At 41.3% G+C, this 19,302-nt stretch overlaps 1 protein-coding gene across 1 annotated transcript; it reads right to left on the reverse strand.

Moving 5' to 3' along the window:
* Positions 1-263: 263 nt before the first annotated feature.
* On the reverse strand, positions 264-5,949 carry rpl34 (ribosomal protein L34). Its single transcript, XM_014155453.2, has 5 exons — positions 5,864-5,949; positions 5,282-5,354; positions 4,901-5,000; positions 3,489-3,592; positions 264-388 (listed from the first exon to the last, which is right to left on the reverse strand). The coding sequence occupies exons 2-5, from the start codon at positions 5,344-5,346 to the stop codon at positions 304-306; spliced, it is 354 nt and encodes a 117-aa protein (XP_014010928.1). The 5' UTR covers positions 5,347-5,354; positions 5,864-5,949; the 3' UTR covers positions 264-303.
* Between the last annotated feature and the right edge of the window lie 13,353 nt (positions 5,950-19,302).

Genomic DNA, 19,302 nt, shown 5'->3' on the forward strand with positions numbered 1-19,302 from the left:
AATGATTGGTAGCCCACTCAGTCTTCAAACTCCACACCCATTCAAAACTACAAAATGACAGGGGCCGATAGGTAAAGCTTATTAAAGAGCAGTGATACTAGCAAGAGCAGTGTGCAGGTTTCCTCTTTCCCCCCTCTTATTCAACAGTTACCATGCACCTGCAAAAAAAAAGCTCAGATGTGCGAGTTCCTTTTGAATTACATTGAGAAACACTGAAATTAAACTTCAAATTTAGAAATACTATGGCCAGTTATACAAACATGTCAGGACACCGATTTTTATTGTAGAGGTACAAATGCACAATTACTTAGATTTCTGACTCTGTGCCTGTGCCTTAAGAACCTTGACAACAATCTTCTGTTCCTCAATCAGGAAAGCTCGCTTGATCCTGTGGTAGACAGAAGGGTGAACGTTAGTTGATCAGGTAACTGAGTTGTTCAGGCATTGTTTGCTTGATACAAATTTTGACCAAATATCAATACATGTAAAGCAAAATCTAATGAATCATGTCGCAAAGACCAATGCCGTCAATGTAGATTGTAAAAACACAACCCTCAATTTATTGCACACAGGAAGTTTCACTACTTTTAAAAGCCCATAGCAGGATAAATCTCAACTAAATGGAACAAAACCATCTAGCTAAGTCTAGAGCCTAAGACGTGGGGGTATCGTCATTTAGCTATTTGATTTTAGGACCCCTTTAGGTATACATGTTTCTTTATAAAAAACACTGAATTTGTCCTTTACTACTATAGCCCAGAGAAACGCAATTCATAAATTGCGAAGACAGTCAAAATAAATCACAAAAAAGCAAGGCTTTGAAGGGTCTGTCCTATATCTAGGAGAAAGAGAAAGCTTAGGAGAGATAGATATACACTGCTCAAAAAAATAAAGGGAACACTTAAACAACACAATGTAACTCCAAGTCAATCACACTTCTGTGAAATCAAACTGTCCACTTCGGAAGCAACACTGATTGACAATACATTTCACATGCTGTTGTGCAAATGGAATAGACAACAGGTGGAAATTATAGGCAATTAGCAAGACACCCCCAATAAAGGAGTAGTTCTGCAGGTGGGGACCACAGACCACTTCTCAGTTCCTATGCTTCCTGGCTGATGTTTTGGTCACTTTTGAATGCTGGCGGTGCTTTCACTCTAGTGGTAGCATGAGACGGAGTCTACAACCCACACAAGTGGCTCAGGTAGTGCAGCTCATCCAGGATGGCACATCAATGCAAGCTGTGGCAAGAAGGTTTGCTGTGTCTGTCAGCGTAGTGTCCAGAGCATGGAGGCGCTACCAGGAGACAGGCCAGTACATCAGGAGACGTGGAGGAGGCCGTAGGAGGGTAACAACCCAGCAGCAGGACCGCTACCTCCGCCTTTGTGCAAGGAGGAGCACTGCCAGAGCCCTGCAAAATGACCTCCAGCAGGCCACAAATGTGCATGTGTCTGCTCAAACGGTCAGAAACAGACTCCATGAGGGTGGTATGAGGGCCTGACGTCCACAGGTGGGGGTTGTGCTTACAGCCCAACACCGTGCAGGACGCTTGGCATTTGCCAGAGAACACCAAGAGTGGCAAATTCGCCACTGGTGCCCTGTGCTCTTCACAGATGAAAGCAGGTTCACACTGAGCACATGTGACAGAGTCTGGAGACGCCGTGGAGAACGTTCTGCTGCCTGCAACATTCTCCAGCATGACCGGTTTGGCGGTGGGTAAGTCATAGTGTGGGGTGGCATTTCTTTGGGGGGCTGCACAGCCCTCCATGTGCTCGCCAGAGGTAGCCTGACTGCCATTAGGTACCGAGATGAGATCCTCAGACCCCTTGTGAGACCATATGCTGGTGCGGTTGGCCCTGGGTTCCTCCTAATGCAAGACAATGCTAGACCTCATGTGGCTGGTGTGTGTCAGCAGTTCCAGCAAGAGGAAGGCATTGATGCTATGGACTGGCCCGCCCGTTCCCCAGACCTGAATCCAATTGAGCACATCATGTCTCACTCCATCCACCAACGCCACGTTGCACCACAGACTGTTCAGGAGTTGGCGGATGCTTTAGTCCAGGTCTGGGAGGAGATCCCTCAGGAGATCATCCGCCACCTCATCAGGAGCATGCCCAGGCGTTGTAGGGAGGTCATACAGGCACGTGGAGGCCACACACACTACTGAGACTCATTTTGACTTGTTTTAAGGACATTACATCAAAGTTGGATCAGCCTGTAGTGTGGTTTTCCACTTTAATTTTGAGTGTGACTCCAAATCCAGACCTCCATGGGTTGATAAATTGGATTTCCATTGATTATTTGTGTGATTTTGTTGTCAGCACATTCAACTATGTAAAGAAAAAAGTATTTAATAAGATTGTCTTTCATTCAGATCTAGGATGTGTTGTTTAAGTGTTCCCTTTATTTTTTTGAGCAGTGTATATATATTTTTTAAACATGTTTTTACCCCCTTTTTTGGGTAGGCACAAAACGACCTTCATACTTCCATACATTTAAAAAAAAAAACGGTACTGGTGACCTTCAGACAAGTCCCGTGACACTTGTGGGGGTTGTAGAGCAAATGGAGAAACACCATCGTGTTTGAAAATCTCCCCTTTCCACAGTGGGTCAAACCAGTATGACGCTACAGACGCTTTCGTGAGAAGCCTGAGCTTCGGGACGTCTCATGGTCTGACAAACACTGCTCACTGCCACCTTTAACTGCAAATGCGGAAGTGCGACACTGGTGGATTGAAACGCACCCAATGCAAAAAAAAAAACAAATCTCTAGCTTAAACAGATTTTGATTCTGATTGTCGTCTCTAGGGGGTTAAGGATGGAAATGAAACTACAGCTGTTGCTTTGAATGTAGTAACACCTTACTGGCATAGTATAATATGCAAGCAAACCGAGCCAGAACGATCCAAGGGGCAGGAGCCCTGTATCTGTATCGTGAGGCAGCTTGGTGTATTTAGAGCAAATGGACAGGATGCCCTCAATGCTGAGAGTCAAGCAGAGTCCCATTTTTAGAGTCTTTGATACAACTCATCTGGGAATCGAACCCTCCTCTCAGCATGTACAATAACCACAAGCCCACCGAGTTGATTACTCCAATATGAATCATGAAACATTTTCATTACTGAGGAGACAGTGCAAACTACGGCCCCATACAGAAACAACCCCTAGCCACATGTAGCTCTGAATAGGCATGGAAGTAGTTCCATCAACTATCACCAATATTCTGGGTGGAGATATTGACTATTTATCCAACCGTTTCAGATCTACACTTGTGTCTAGGGGTTGTTTCCGGAGAGTATAAGAAAAATGTGCAAACAAAATGTACTCCTTTATTCTGGCCAAAACACCAATGCAATGCCATTGAATAAAGTAGATTAATTGAAGACCCATTTTGCTAGATGTGCGTTGAATCAAACCACACGTCATCCAACATAAACAACACAGACATTTTCTACAAAGGCGGTGTTGGGGATATGCTTTCATACCGGTCGCGCACACACTTGGCACACATTGCTCCACCGTAGGCTCTGCTGACGTGCTTCTTGGTTTTTGAGAGCCTCATCAGGACCTGGGGTCTCACAGCCCGGATCTTTAAGACAAAGAAATGCTTGTGAGCAGACATAATACACAACCCTGAACGCAGGGTTATATTCAGGAGAAACTAGTGTTGCACAGTATACCGAAACTTTGGTAATTCATCCTGGAAAACTATTCGGTACTAGAGTGTATTCCTCTTAGTACTTCTGTCAAATGTGTCTCATGTAGTCTACTGATTGAGAGAGGATCAAGTCCATCAGCGCAGTCAATGTCCCCTTAGCACAAGAGCATCATACCTGCTCCACTTACTCATTGCTAGCTCTAGCCTTTCCTGAGGAACCAATGCACTCACTGGGAATTTGGGCTGCGTCACCACTTATGTTACACAGAAATTTACACGGTTGAATAATATAACACGGCCCAAACAAATGTTGAAAATGTCAATTACTGTTCTCAAAACAATGTCCCATTACAGGCTCAAACACTTTACAATGCAAGATAAAAGGAGCATCCACAGCTTTGTACACCAACTTACCTTACTAGCAAACAGCTGAAGCTAACATCAATTCACTACCCTAGTACCTTGTTTGCGATAAACCATTTCAAAGCTGATTGTAACCAAAAACGATTAATTCACTTAATCTCCCTGTCACGTCTCTCCCAATCAAGATCTTTGCTCTTGACTCAAACTGAGTGTGTGTGGGAATAAAGATAGATCTTAATGAGAAAGTGTACACTTTTATAAAAGAGATTGTTTCTATGCAAATGTTGAGAAGTACAATAAAATAAGTTGAAGGGAAAGATACTTATCTGTAGCCCCATGAAATAAGACAAAACACATCTGTTGAATATGCATTCACCTGTATTGTAAATTGATTTTCCCAGTTTATCAAGACTAAATTTAACATTCAAATAACTGATTACCAAACCATCATGTTACATAGTTATATTTGTAAAAAAAAAAGTAAAAGTGATTGCATGTATTGATTCATTAATGCATGCAAAAACCAAACATTTCACATGCAACGAAATTGAACTCAAAAGAGCTGCCTGGATCAAGTGCCATTTTGGCATTTGACATAGTGCTTTCACCCATCCTTAGGGCACATTCAAACCAATGTGTAAAAAAAGACAGCAATGGTTTTAAGTGGAAGTAGTGTGTTGGGGGTGGCTAATATTGTGTTGTGCTCAGCCTGAAAAGTTGTGATGTATTATCAAATAATTTCTCTCCGCCCAACCACACTGTCTGACATGCATTTTGGTTAAGGTACCCTTATGCACAGTTCAGACACAGAATTTATGGCGAGTCGAACTGAATAGAAATTAAGAGTGGGCTGGCACGGTTAAGAGCTTTACTTACGCCGCGCAGTCTACCAGGGCAGATTCCGCATGCGGACTTCGGGGCCTTGCCCACCTTCTTGGTGTACAGGTACACAATGCGGTTACCAGGAGTCCGGGACCTGCAAGCAGGGTCATACACAATGCAAAGTTGTCCACAATATTTAGAAGGGAATAAAAACATTCCAGAATCAGTTGTTCCTACTTCCTATTTAAAATCAATAGCCATAGCTAGGTATAATCATGTGCAAACCAGTACAACTTACTAGGAACAACCAATTACTTTAGGTCATGAGAAATGCCAGGCAATGTAATAACTAACAATGACAAAGAAGCTAAAGAAATGGCATAGCAGTCAAGGAAATTGCAATGCAATTATGTAGATAAAGATCATGTTACTTACAGCCTAGTTTTGTTGGAGGCAGTGTTGTAGGACAACCTACGACGGTAAGTCAAGCGTTGGACCATGTTGATACCTGTAAATACATAACAGATTGCAGGACAGTAGAATACATTGTTCACCGATTGATTTGCTACATAACTATATAGCTAAATAAACGAACTAGTTAGCTAGTTTGGGGATTGCGGATGGAGTCAACATTACTGATCAATGCTACTAGCAAAAATGCTTAATGCCCAAAAAACGAATCAATGAAGAAAGAACATTTTACTTGCATGTATACACCTTGCTTTGGCAATTTAAACAAGACTACCTCCGGTAGTAAAACCACTTAAACGGTAATGTGCTTTGGTACCAAAATTGACTTATTTCTGCTTTGGGCTAAACGTTACTGAAGGCATGATACTAAGAAGCGACAAGACAGTACTAGGATAACAAGAAATCATTAAATATTTTCAACAATGTGTTTACGGTTTCTAACACTGTGGAAATATAGTCTTTGAAATACTATTTGTCATACTATAACAACAGATTGCAGCAGATTCTTTCGACATAAAATGTGCGAGGAAATATGTGCCTCCATACCTGCTATTACCGTTACCGGAAGAGGAAGAACCAAAGAAGTTACTCTGAAATGTTAACTTTTCTCACCACCGGATATTTCCTCACCTTCTTATAATATGCTGCCACCTAGTGGCGATTGTGTGACCTCCCATTGAGACGCCCACAACATTGTTTAGGTGATTTTAGATGACCTAAACGATTATAATTAAAAGTTCCATGTAGCCAGTTACTTAACTTGTGGCCCACCATCCAACTATCAAATCAAATTAAGTCCAATGTTTGTGGTCACATACACATGGTTGGCAGATGTTAATGAGAGTGTAGTGAAACGCTTGTGCTTCTAGTTCCGACAGTGCAGTAATAGCTAACAAGTAATGAACAATTTCACAACTACCTAATACACACAAATGTAAAGAGATGGCTGTCTCTGTATTAGTGATGGCTATTTAACAGTCTGATGGCCTTGAGATAGAAGCTGTTTTTCAGTCTCTCGGTCTCAGCTTTGACGTCTTCTGAATGGTAGCAGGGTGAACGGGCAATGGTTCGGGTGGTTGTTGTCCTTGATGATCTTCTTGGCCTTCCTGTGACATCGGGTGTTGTAGGTGTCCTGGAGGGCAGGTAGTTTGCCCCCGGTGATGCGTTGTGCAGACCACACCACCCTCTGGAGAGCCTTGCTGTTGTGGGCTGTGCAGTTGCCGTACCAGGCGGTGATACAGCCCGACAGGATGCTCTCAATTGTGCATATATAAACGTTTTTGAGGGTTCTAGGTGACAAGACAAATTTCTTCAGCTTCCTGAGGTTAAAGAGGCGCTGCTGCACCTTCTTCACTACACTGTCTGTGTGGGTGGACCATTTCAGTTTGTCCGTGATATGTTCGCAGAGGAACTTAAACTTTCCATCTTCTCCAATACTGTTCCATCGATGTGGAGTGTTCCCTCTGCTGTTTCCTGAAGTCCACGATCATCTCCTTTGTTTTGTTGACGTTGAGTGAGAGGTTGTTTTCCTGACACCACACTCTGAGTGCCCTCACCTCCTCCCTTGTTGTTGTTGGTAATCAAGCCTATAAGCTATAAAGGGATAGTTTCCTCAAAATACAAAATCAACAAGATTTCCCCACTTCCGTTGGCTCACCACGGCAGTTTTTTTGGCGGGGTTATATTCCCTCAGGCCCATCCCTCTGCTGTATACCAAAACATGTGTAAGCGGTCATTTTGCTGAAAAACAAATCCTAGACTGTAGCTTTCATTCTTGTTTTATTGTATATTATTTTCTATTAGCCTAGTTTGTATAAAGTGTATTGTAGGGTGAATTCAGAAAAAGTGGGACATTATTTAAACTGGGATAGCTTAATCCTCATGCCTTTATTTCTTGGTCTGACAAGTGTGCAGAGACTTTTTCCTGTTTCTCCAGTTTGGCCTTTTGCCTCCAGCACCTTCACAAATCAGATTTGGGTGTGTAGTAGAGATGCTCTGCCCCCTCTATGATGTAACACCAATGAAGTGATATTGATCATGTGGTTTCTCTGCAAGGGTTTAGTAACAATAGTTTTGATTTTCACTTGTCAGACCAATATATAATAGGGAAAAACCTTAAAACAGGTAGCAAACCACAAAAGACACAGTAAGATCAGTGGCATAGCTTTTTTCTGTTTTGTTGTTAAGGTTATAAAACGGTCATCAATAGTTCACTGTGCAAAATTGTGATGTAAATGTGCATACTATGTAGGCTACTGGAGAGTTGCCAATTTTATGTTTCAATTTTGTAATTCAGTCATTTTGTTGTTGTTGTCCCGCTTTACCAACCATAGATGCTCAAGTAAGACAGCATGGAGTAGATAAAGTGATAAATCCCTGCGACAAACAAATGCATGTTTTGGCACAACATCTATAACAAATATTCTAACATTTTGAGGATAGTGACACATGATGCCTGCCACAAGAGTACATTTCACATATACAGTGCCTTCAGAAAGTATTCACACCCCTTGACAGCCTGAATTTAAAATGTATTAATTTCAGAGTTTTGTCACTGGCTTATGCACAACACCCCATAATGTCAAAGTGGAAATATGTTTTTAGAAATTGTACAAATGAATTAAAAATGAAAAGCTGAAATGTCTTGAGTCAATAAGTATTCAATCCCATTGTTATGGCATGCCAACATTTTTTATTTTATTTTATTTTACTTAACCTTTATTTAACTAGGCAAGTCAGTTAAGAACAAAATCTTATTTACAATGACAGCCTACTACGGCCAAACCTTCTAACCCGGACGACGCTGGGCCAATCGCGTGCCGCTCTACTGTAAATTCAGGAGTAAACATGTGCTTAAGAAGTCACATAATAAGTTGCATGGACTAAGTCACATGCAATAATAGTGTTTAACATGATTTTTGAATGACTACCTCATCTCTGTACCCCACACATTATCTGTAAGTTCCCTCAGTCGAGCAGTTAATTTCAAACAAATTCAACCACAAAAAACAGGGATGTTTTTCAATGCAAAGAAGGGCACCTATTGGTAGATGGGTTGAAAAAGCAGATAATTAATATCCCTTTTGGCATGTTGAAGTTATAAATTACAGGTAGGTGAATACGCCATCAGAGCGCACAACAGGACATTGTACTGTCTACACTCGGTTTGTTGTTTTCATTAAAACATTTTCATTAAATCGATTTTAATCTGAACTAAAGTTTTGTTGCTACGGATTTCACGACGCGGTTAGCCTTTACGGCTGGGGCTGCAAGTTTGTGTTCCTTTTTTCTCGTGGATCCGCGAGTGCTGGCTGGCTGTACTACAGACACCTGTCGTCGTCGTGGGAAAGACTCATTGTTATCTTTTCGTAAAACAACTGGTTGCAGTAAAGAGCCAATCTTGATACTAAGGAGATCCTGAGGGAAATCGACGAGTAACAGTTTTACGCTATAGAGGAACAACATACTCCTTAATGGAAATATCCGACCACCTCACAAAATAACTTTAACCCGACAAAAAAAAGAAAAACAGATTCATCTACAGACACGGACGATTTACTTACCATTGAGGTTGAGGCTAGTGCTCTGGCTGGAGTCCATGCAACACTGGAAACGTTGTGTGAGGAGGTAGCAGGGCTGAGGGGGAGTTTGGAATTCAGCCAGAGTGAAATTCTCACGCTCCAAAGAGAAAACGAGACACTCACAGCCAAGGTAAAAATCCATGATTCCAACATGGATTGTCTACTCCGGGAAAACAAGGTGATGAAGGAGTCACTACTAGACATACAAAGTCGTAGCATGCGTGAAAATCTATTTTTTTCTGAGATTCCTGAGGACGCGATCAGAGAATTCATGCAATCCTCCTTGAAACTTCCTACAGACTGTAAACAAGGTGGCTTTCCACCTAGTACACAGATTTGGAGCTCAGAGCGACAAGACCAGGGGTCCCCGACCGATCATCGCAAAATCTGAACACTACCAACAAAAGGAGGTGATCAAAAGCAGAGAAAGGGATCTTAGAGGGACCAAATTCGGTCTCAATTACCAATTTCCAAGGGAGATAAACGAACGTCGTAAGAGACGACTATCCGGTACAAAGTCAACAACGGAAGAATGGTAGGCGTGCCTTTATCATTGTGGACAAACTCTTTATAGATGGACAGCTATTCCGAGACAGCTCCATAACACCGTGGCTGTACTAAATTCTACAGGGAGTTCAGGTTACGAAAAAAAATAAGTTATGGGAACTGAACATTATGAAGTGGATATGAACACACACGTACTCAATTACATGCTTGCTTACACATACGGATTTATGCATGCACACACACACCTGATCTCGCTCTCTTCTCTCACTCTCTCTTCCTCTCTTTTCTCTTCTCTCCCTCTCTCTTTTGTCGAGAACTGTTTTATAATTTAATGTGTTTATTGTTTGTCTATCTTTTTTATGTATTTGTCTACAAGTTTATATATCTTTACAACAAGCAAGGGGAATATATCAGAATAGGGGCATTGGGGAATAATAACATATTGTATGGAATACATTTGTTGTACTGTAGTGAAGCTGTCTCTAGAGTAATGCAAGGTCTCTTTCATGATCATGTGAAACGTCAATTACTATGGAAATGCTGGGATATGTTTTTCAATTATGTTAAATGTAATTATGATGCAACTATGATGGTGATACTATATGGATTGCAATTATCATCATGAATATTAAGGCTATACGCACTACATGTTACACACATAGCCACTCAACCATGCAAATTGGCAGAGTTATTATTTGGACATCACACATTATAGTCTTACTCTTATACAGACATCGTACACATTCTCACTATATCAAATCCAATATCATACACATCAACCTACTGAGATTTGTTACACACATAATATCTTGTCTCAATTTTCTAACATCTGTGGCATTGGCTCACAGGCAAACAGGCAAGGGAAAAAACAAATATTGCTAGAACCTATTTCTTGAATTCAAAATATCAGACATTTGAAAGCTCTAGTTTTGACCTTCATAATACCTCTGATGGCAGTAATTTTACAAGCACTAATTATGGTCAATTTAGACTGAGAATAGTATCTAGTTAGCAGATTATAAAAGAAGTCTTTACATGGCTAAAAGAAAATGAATATAACATATACTGTTTACAGGAAACTCACTCTACATGAAGTTGTGTGGAAAAAGGAATGGGTTGGTGAAATAATTTTCTGCCATGGACAAAGGAACTCAAAGGGTGTGATGATATTAATTAACACAAATTTCGATCTGAATGTACAAATAGTCAGGAATGATTCGCAAGGAAGGTGGATCCTTTTGAATATGAAAGTGGACGAAAAGAGATTTGGCTCATTAATCTATAGGGTCCAAATCAGGATGATCCACACTTCTTCGAAAACATTTATACCAATTTATTGAACTTACAGGCAACAAATGACCTAATCATTATTGTAGGAGACTATAACACAGTGTTAAGTACCTCAATGCACCGTAAAGGTAATCACTTTATAAACGATCATCACCGTGCCCTTAAGGAAATCACAAATATTATGGACACATTAGAAATAGTGGATATTTGGAGACTAAAAAACCCCGACCTAGTGAGATATACATGGAGGAGAATCAAGCTAGTCGTCTTGACTACTTTCTTGTCTCTTTCTCTCTTGCATCAAAGGTAAAAAAAAGTTTTAATAGGAGACAGATTGCGATCGGATCATCATCTAATTGGCATTCACATAACTCTTATAGATTTTCCACATGGACAGGGATATTGGAAATTTAATCAAAGTTTACTGGAGGACAACTTAGTTAAAAATAAGACCAAAATAATTTATAACTGAATTTTACCAGCAAATCCCCTTATTGTTTGGATACCTTTTAAATGTACCTTCAGGGGTCCTTCAATTCAATATTCATCAATAATAAAAAATCCGTTTCTGGCTAAAGAGACAAGACTAACAAGGGAAATCCATGAACTAATAGTACAGGTAGATAGCAATAAAAACAATACTACAGAGATAAAAAATAAGTTAGAGGAAAAACAAAAACAACTTGAACTTATTCAAGAGCGATCTAATATAATCTATTACAAAAATAAAGCAAACTGGATGGAATATGGAGAAAAATGCATAAAATTCTTCCTGAATCTCCAATACAGGAACGCTAACAAAAATAATTTGCAGAAACTCGTTACTGAAGACTGAGTCATCTATGATTCTACGAATAATATTTTAAAAGAGGAAGCTAATTATTTTAGGCAGATGTTCTCTTTTCCATCTCATCCTTTCCCACTGAATGAAGATTATGGTAAGGAATTCTTTCCAAATAATATAAAAAATAGAAAATGAACAAATGTACAGAAAGATCAGTGCGAAGGCCAAATTACAGAGGAATAACTTTGAGGGAATTAAATCCTTTAAGTCTAGAAAAACCCCAGAGCTTTATGGCATACCGGTATATCAAGTATTTTTTTATATACTAAAAGCTCCTTTGTTAGATTGTTTTAACTACTCCTATAGAAATTGTAGTCTGTCATGTACTCAGCAGGAAGGTCTGATTTATCCATTATTAAAACAAGACCCAGATGGCAAATATAAAGACCCAGTCTATCTAAAAAACTGGAGGTCCCTTACAGTTCAATGTTGTGATACAAAAATACTAGCAAAATGCATAGCACTCATATGGTACACCCGTTGTTGGAATGAGACCAAGGTGCAGCGTGGTAAGCGTACATCTTTCTTTTATTAGATGAACACCAACAAAACAACAAAAACTGAATGTTCTGCAGGTTTCACAGCAGCTATACAAAAACAAGATCCCACAATCACAGGTGGGAAAAAGGGCTGCCTAAGTATGATCCCCAATCAGAGACAACGATAAACAGCTGCCTCTGATTGGGAACCATACTAGGCCAACAAAGAAATAGAAACATAGATATGCCCACCCAAGTCACACCCTGACCTAACAAAATAGAGAATAAAACAGGCTCTCTAAGGTCAGGGCGTGACAGTACCCCCCCCAAAGGTGCGGACTCCGGCAGCAAACCTGAACCTATAGGGGAGGGTCCGGGTGGGCATCTCCTCTCGGTGGAGGCTCCGGTGCGGGACGCAGACCCCGCTCCGCTTGAGGCTCCCCCCACTTCCGTGGAACCGGACCGTGGATCGTCGCCGGAGGCTCCGGACCGTAGATCGTCGCCGGAGGAACCGGACCACCGACCGTCGCCGGAGGCTCCGGGCCATCGCCGGAGGCTCCGGGCCATGGATCACCGCCGGAGGCTCCGGGCCATGGATCGCCGCACTGGGCTGTGAAGGCGCACTGGCGACACAGTGCGTAGAGCCGGCGCAGGATATCCTGGACCGAGGAGGCGTACTGGAGACCAGGAGCGCTGAGCCGGCACAACCCATCCTGGCTGGATGCTCACCTTCGCACGGCAAGTGCGAGGAGCTGGCACAGAACACACCGGGCTGTGGATGTGCACTGGAGACACATTGCGTATCTCCGCAAAGCATGGTATCTGAACCGTGACCAACTCCTCATCGTAATTACAGGGAGTTGGTTCTTGTTTCCACCTTTGCTCCGCTCGCCACCCCGTGTGCCCCCCACCCCCCAATTTTTTTTTGAGGCTGCCTCTCGGGCTTCCGTCATCTCCTTGATTCCTGTATTCCTCGCCGTTCCTCTCTCGCTGCCTCCGTCTGCTCCCATGGACGGCGATCTATTCCAGCCTGGATCTCTTCCCACGTCCAGGATCCCTTACCGTCCAGGATATCCTCCCATGTCCAGGATGTCGGCTCCTCCTGGCCACGCTACTTGGTCACTTGGTGGTGGGATCTTCTGTTACGCCCGTTGTTGGAATGAGACCAAGGTGCAGCGTGGTAAGCGTACATCTTTCTTTTATTAGATGAACACCAACAAAACAACAAAATACAAAAACCGAATGTAACGTTCTGCAGGCTTCACAGCAGCTATACAAAAACAAGATCCCACAATCCAGGTGGGAAAAAGGGCTGCCTAAGTATGATCCCCAATCAGAGACAACGATAAACAGCTGCCTCTGATTGGGAACCATACTAGGCCAACAAAGAAATAGAAACATAGATATGCCCACCCAAGTCACACCCTGACCTAACAAAATAGAGAATAAAACATGCTCTCTAAGGTCAGGGCGTGAAATCATAGCACTCTTTTTCAAACAAGCATTGCGGAGCTGGCTACAATTTCAATTTTATCCCCCTGAAAAGATCGAACAATTATTACAACAAATATTATGGCTGAACTCAAATGTCCTGGTTGATAAAATACCTGTATTTATGGGAAAGATGTTTGAAAAGGGTATTTTGTTCTTAAATGATATTGTTAATTGGAATGGTAGAGTTATGTCCTTCATGGAGTTATCAGAATTGTACGGAAAGGTCTGCTCAATCCAAGAGTACAACCAAACGATTACAGCATGCCCCAAAAATGGAGGAGGTGGGTGGCAGCGGGAGGAGTAGGGAACTGGTCTGTTTGCCCAATATAAAGGATCAAAACTGGCGGAGGAATAAAAATAGCATAAATAGGAAAGTATACCAGTTTCATTTGAGGACCAGGATGTTGACAACTGTGCCATACAGATTGCAAAATAGTTGGGAAGAGATTTTTGATGTACCGATTCCATGGTACAGGGTGTATGAGTTGATATATAAAACAACGCAAGATTCAAGACTTCGTGCTTTTCAGCTAAAACTATTATATAGAATTCTTGCCACCAACAAAATGTTGAATATTTGGGGCATAAAATCATCGAAGCTCTGCAGATTTTGTTGTGAGGATACAGAATCAATAGACCATTTATTTTGGTATTGCCCTCAGGTAGCCTGTTTCTGGTCTCAGGTTCAGGAATGGCTGAAAATGCATAGCAATGATCTAAAATTGACCCTAGAAATAGTAAAAGTATTTATCTTCAACTCGCAATCTGTGAATTCTATTAGATTAGATAGATTTGAAATTGTACGTTAAACATCACAGCATAGTTGAAAGATATGTGTTGCATAGAAACCCGAAGTGGGTGGCCAGCAGAGATGGATGGGATGGGCTGAGGGAAGCTGAGGGTTGGTATTTTGGAATTGGAGACAAGTGGGAGTGGAGTTGCTGTGTGAGAGAATGATGGTCAAAGATAAAGTAATAAAGAAAAAAAAGTCAAACTAAAACATAATAAAAAGTACATTTGAATGACACTAAGTGGCAGTGTTTTTACAACTAATGCCGGTTTGCCTGTGGCTGATGCCGTGCAGGTGTTTGTGCACATGCATATACACACACTCTCATTCAAATAAACACATACAAGAACACACACATACATGTAATAGTGCCAGACATGGACACAAACATATACAGTTGGCATTGCTGTTATGATTGTAGTTGTCCTTGATGTCCTTTGTTTTAAATGAATTATTTTTTATATATATATTTTGCATTGTTTGCTGTTTTCTTCTTTCTTTTCCTTTTTTCTCTTTAGTTCATTCTCTTTGTTGTTGGTGCATTGGGGTGTTCTTGAAGGTGGGGAATGGAATTACTTGTATTTTTTATTTATTTCTTCTTCCTGGGGTGGTGGGGGGTGACTGTAGGAGGGGTCTCGAATGGTTGAGGGACAGCTATTGGGGAACTGTGGGGGGATCTTGGAGGGTTCGGGTTCACGTTTTTGGCCTGGTGGTAGATCGGTCAACATGCCCTTGAGCAGGGCATTGACCCTGGATGCTTCTGTGTGTCTCTCTGAATGGGAATCTGTTGGATGACTGGTACGATGTAGTTATTGTGCGGCTTCACTGCAAGTATATTGTATGTTTTGAATATTCAATAAATAATAATAAAAAACGAATCAAATAAAAAAAGTTATAAATTACACTTTGGATGGTGTATCAATTCACCCAGTCACTACAAAGACACAGACGGAGAGGAAGGAAACCATGCCAATGGTCGACTTTAAAACAGTTACAGAGTTGAATGGCTGTGATAGGATAAAACTAAGGATGGATGAACATTGTAGTTACTCCACAATAATAAGCTAATTGGCAGAGTGAAAAGAAGGAAGCCTGTACAGAATTAAAATATTCCAAAACATGCATCCGGTTTGCAGCAAGGCACTAAAGTAATACTGCAAAGCAATTCCCTTTTTGTCCTGAATATAAAGTGTTATGTTTGAGGCAAATCCAATACAACACATTACTGAGCACCACTCTCCATATTTTAAACCATAGTGGTGCATCATGTTATGTGTATGCTTGTCATCTCCAAGGACGAGGGAGTTTTTCATGATAAAAAAATAAACAGAATGGAGGTAAACACAGGCAAAATCCTAGAGGAAAACCTCGTTCGGTCTGCTTTCCACCAGACATTGGGAAAGGAAATCACCTTTCAGCGGGACATTAACCTTAAACACAATTCCAAATATACACTGTAGTTGTTTATCAAGAAGACATTGTTACATGTTTGACTTAAATCAGCTTTGAAAATCTAAGGCAAGACCTGAAAATGGTTGTCAATAACCAACTTGACAGAGCTTGAAGAATAATAAATTAAAAAAATGCAAATATTGTACAATCCAGGTGTGCAAAGCTCTTAGAGACTTACCCAGAAAGACTCACAGCTGTAATCACTGCCAAAGGTGATTGTAACATGACTCAGGGGTGTGAATACCTATGGAAATGAATTATTTCTGTATTTCATTTTCAATACATTTGCTAAAATGTCTAAAAACATGTTTTCACTTTGTCATTTTAGGCTATTGTGTGTAGATGTGTGAGAGAAAAAAAGTATTTTGAATCAATTTTGAATTCAGGCTGTAACACAACATGTGGAATAAGTCACTGTAGGTTAGGCAGGGGTCTGGTTCTTGCAGTACTGTTATCCTGTTCATTTTTGGCACCAAGCAGAACTAGAGTTGGGTGAATTGTGAAAAAGTAGGAAACTTTAGGCATTTCTGTCTTCTGTAACCTCTTTTGACATCTATCCAACATATTAGCCCAACAGATAATACATTTCTGAAATCCTCAAGTTGTTTCCTAATCACACAAAATTGAATTGAATTGTCATAGAATTAAAATTAGAATATCCCATTTTATCTAACCTGCTGTCCCAGTTTACGACATGCAAACTGAAAATATAGTTTTGGCTCAGTGTACATAAATTGGTGTGTCATGCCTCCTGTGAATATGATACCAACATTTGTCCTTTTTGTTAGGACACCTTTTGAGGATTTCAGAAATCAGGTGTTGGGCTAATATGTTGGATTGATGTCGAAAGAGGTTGCAGAAGAAGGAAATGCAAAAAGTGTCCCACTTATTCCGAATTCACCCTACTGTTTGAAGTTTGATTCAATTATTTGATTTTGGCCAAAATATAGTAACCAGGCCTGTTTCCTTTCAAAACAACCTATCTATTGTTCTAGGCAATTGTCTAAAAATCTTTCTTGTCCCTGTTTCATTTCCTAGTCTGCACTGATTGGAAAAGACATGACAAGTGAAAACCATGTCTGAAGCTTATCTATCATTGGCCTAGCTTTCAATAAAATAAAACATTTAACTGGTCAGTTCTTTCTGATCAGAGAACAATAAATGACTGGAAAATAAAACTGTGTCCATTTCACACACCACGTGCTATATTACTTATTTTCCAGTGAGTGGAAAGTGTTTGAATATTGTTCTGCTGTACATTAATGTTGAAGGCTCTCTTGTTGCCCCCAACAATGAGAACTCTTCTCCTGCCCATCCTTATATTCCAAAACTCATATCCAAAACAAAAAAATTATATTGTGGCAAACACACCCCTCCTTCAATTGCTGTAAAAGCACTGTGCTTCAGACTTGCTATGGTTGAACACCTGGCAAGTGCATAGAACTCCAAATAGCTTTCTTAACCACCTGCCCCGCTTAACCTCTGGGGTCTCATCCCTGAGCAACAGCAAGTACAAGGGCCTCTGCTACTGGCTTCCCAAAGGGCTAATGCTCCTGGTTGATATATTCACTGCTCTGTCCTAATAAAACCATAATGAGCTCTCTCTTTTTGAGTAATGAGAAAAGGCATCTACATGGGCACCTCTTGGTATAGGATTAATACTGGAATTGGAATTTCCAAAAAGTGCAAGGTCATCTTCAAATTAGCATGTTTGTCACGACTTCCGCCGACGTCGGCTTCCCTCCTTGTTCGGGCGGCGTTCGGTGGTCGACGTCACCGGCCTTCTAGCCATCGCCGCTCCATTTTTCATTGTTCCATTTGTTTTGTCTAGTACCCCGCACACCTGGTTTACATTCCCTAATCCCACTGCATATATATATTCCTCTGTTCCCTCATGTCTTTGTGTGGAATTGTTTTTGTTTTGTGTTTGTTGTATCGCGCCAGTCTGGTTTTTCACCCTGGGCATTGCCTGTTCCCTATTTGGGGAATTATTGGTGAACATTATTGTTATATTATTGACGGTATTTTGCGCTTGTCACTTTTGCCGGTTGGCTTGAGTTGTAGCTGTTTGCGCCCGTCTGTTTGTTGCTCTTGGCTAATAAAGTCGCCTGATTACCTATTCTCTGCTCTCCTGCACTTGACTCGAATGACCAGCAGCGAAAACCCTGACAATGTTTAACATCCTAAATGCTGTACTGCAAAGTCATCCTCCACTCCCTTTTCTAAAAAAGCTTTTTAGGTGTTTATCAATCTGAGTTTTTTGTTAATGTGAGTCTGGCTGACCGACGACATAGATAATATACAGTTGGCTGGGTTTTCCGTGCATCGGCAAGACAGAACAGCTACCTCCGGTAAGATGAGGGGTGTGTCTGTGTCTATTTGTCAGTAAGAGCTGGTGCTCTTAACTCTAGGTTTTGCTTGAGGTTTTGCCTGAGGTAGAGTTCCTTATGATAAGCTGTAGACCACACCATCTATCCACCAAGAGAGTTTTCATCTATATTTTTCGTAGCTCGTTATTAACCACCACAAACCGACCTCAACAAGCTGTATAAGGCCATAAGCAAACAAGAAAATGCTCATCCAGAAGCGACGCTCCTAGTGACCAGAGAGATTGATACAGAAAAACGTTCATTTGTTTGACCTCATTTCTACCAGCATGTCACATATGCAATCAGAGGAAAAAAAACTCCAGACCACCTTTACTCCACACACAGAGATGCATACCAAGCTCTCCCTCGCCCTCCATTTGGCAAATTTGACAAAAATTATATCCTCCTGGTTGCTGCTTACAAGCAAAAACTAAAGCAGGAAGTACCAGTGACTTGCTCAATATGGAAGTGGTCAGATGACGCTGATGCTAAGCTACAGGACTGTTTTATTAGCACAGACTGAAATATATCCCGGGATTCATCCGATTGCATTGAGGAGTATACCACCTCAGTCACTGGCTTCATTAATAAGTGCATCGATGACATAGGTCCCCAAAGTGACCGTACGTACATATCTCAACCAGAAGCCATGGATTACAGGCAAAATACACACATAGCTAAAGGCTAGAGTCTGCCGCTTTCAAGAAGCAGGACACTAATCCGGACGCTTATACGAAGTCCCGATATGCCCTTACACGAACCATTAAACAGGCAAAGCATCAATACAGGTTAAGATTGAATCCTACTACACCGGCTCTGATGCTCGTCGGATGTGGCAGGGCTTGCAAACTATTACGGACTACAAAGGGAAACCCAGCCGTGAGCTGCCCAGTGACATGAGCCTACCAGACGGGCTAAATGTCTTTTACGCTCGCTTCAGCAAGCAACACTGAAGCATGCATGAGTGCACCAGCTGTTCCGGATGACTGTTTGATCACACTCTCCGTAGCCGATGTGAGCAAGACCTTAAACAGGTCTACATTCACAAGGCGGATCAAATGGCAAGTGTCTTCACTGACATTTTCAACCTGTCCCTGACCGAGTCTGTAACACCTACATGTTTCAAGCAGGCCCAAGAATGCCAAGGTAACCTGCCTAAATGACTACCGCCCCGTACCA

This window comes from Salmo salar, chromosome ssa18 (genome assembly GCF_905237065.1).
Source record: "Salmo salar chromosome ssa18, Ssal_v3.1, whole genome shotgun sequence".
NCBI classification, from domain to species: domain Eukaryota; kingdom Metazoa; phylum Chordata; class Actinopteri; order Salmoniformes; family Salmonidae; genus Salmo; species Salmo salar.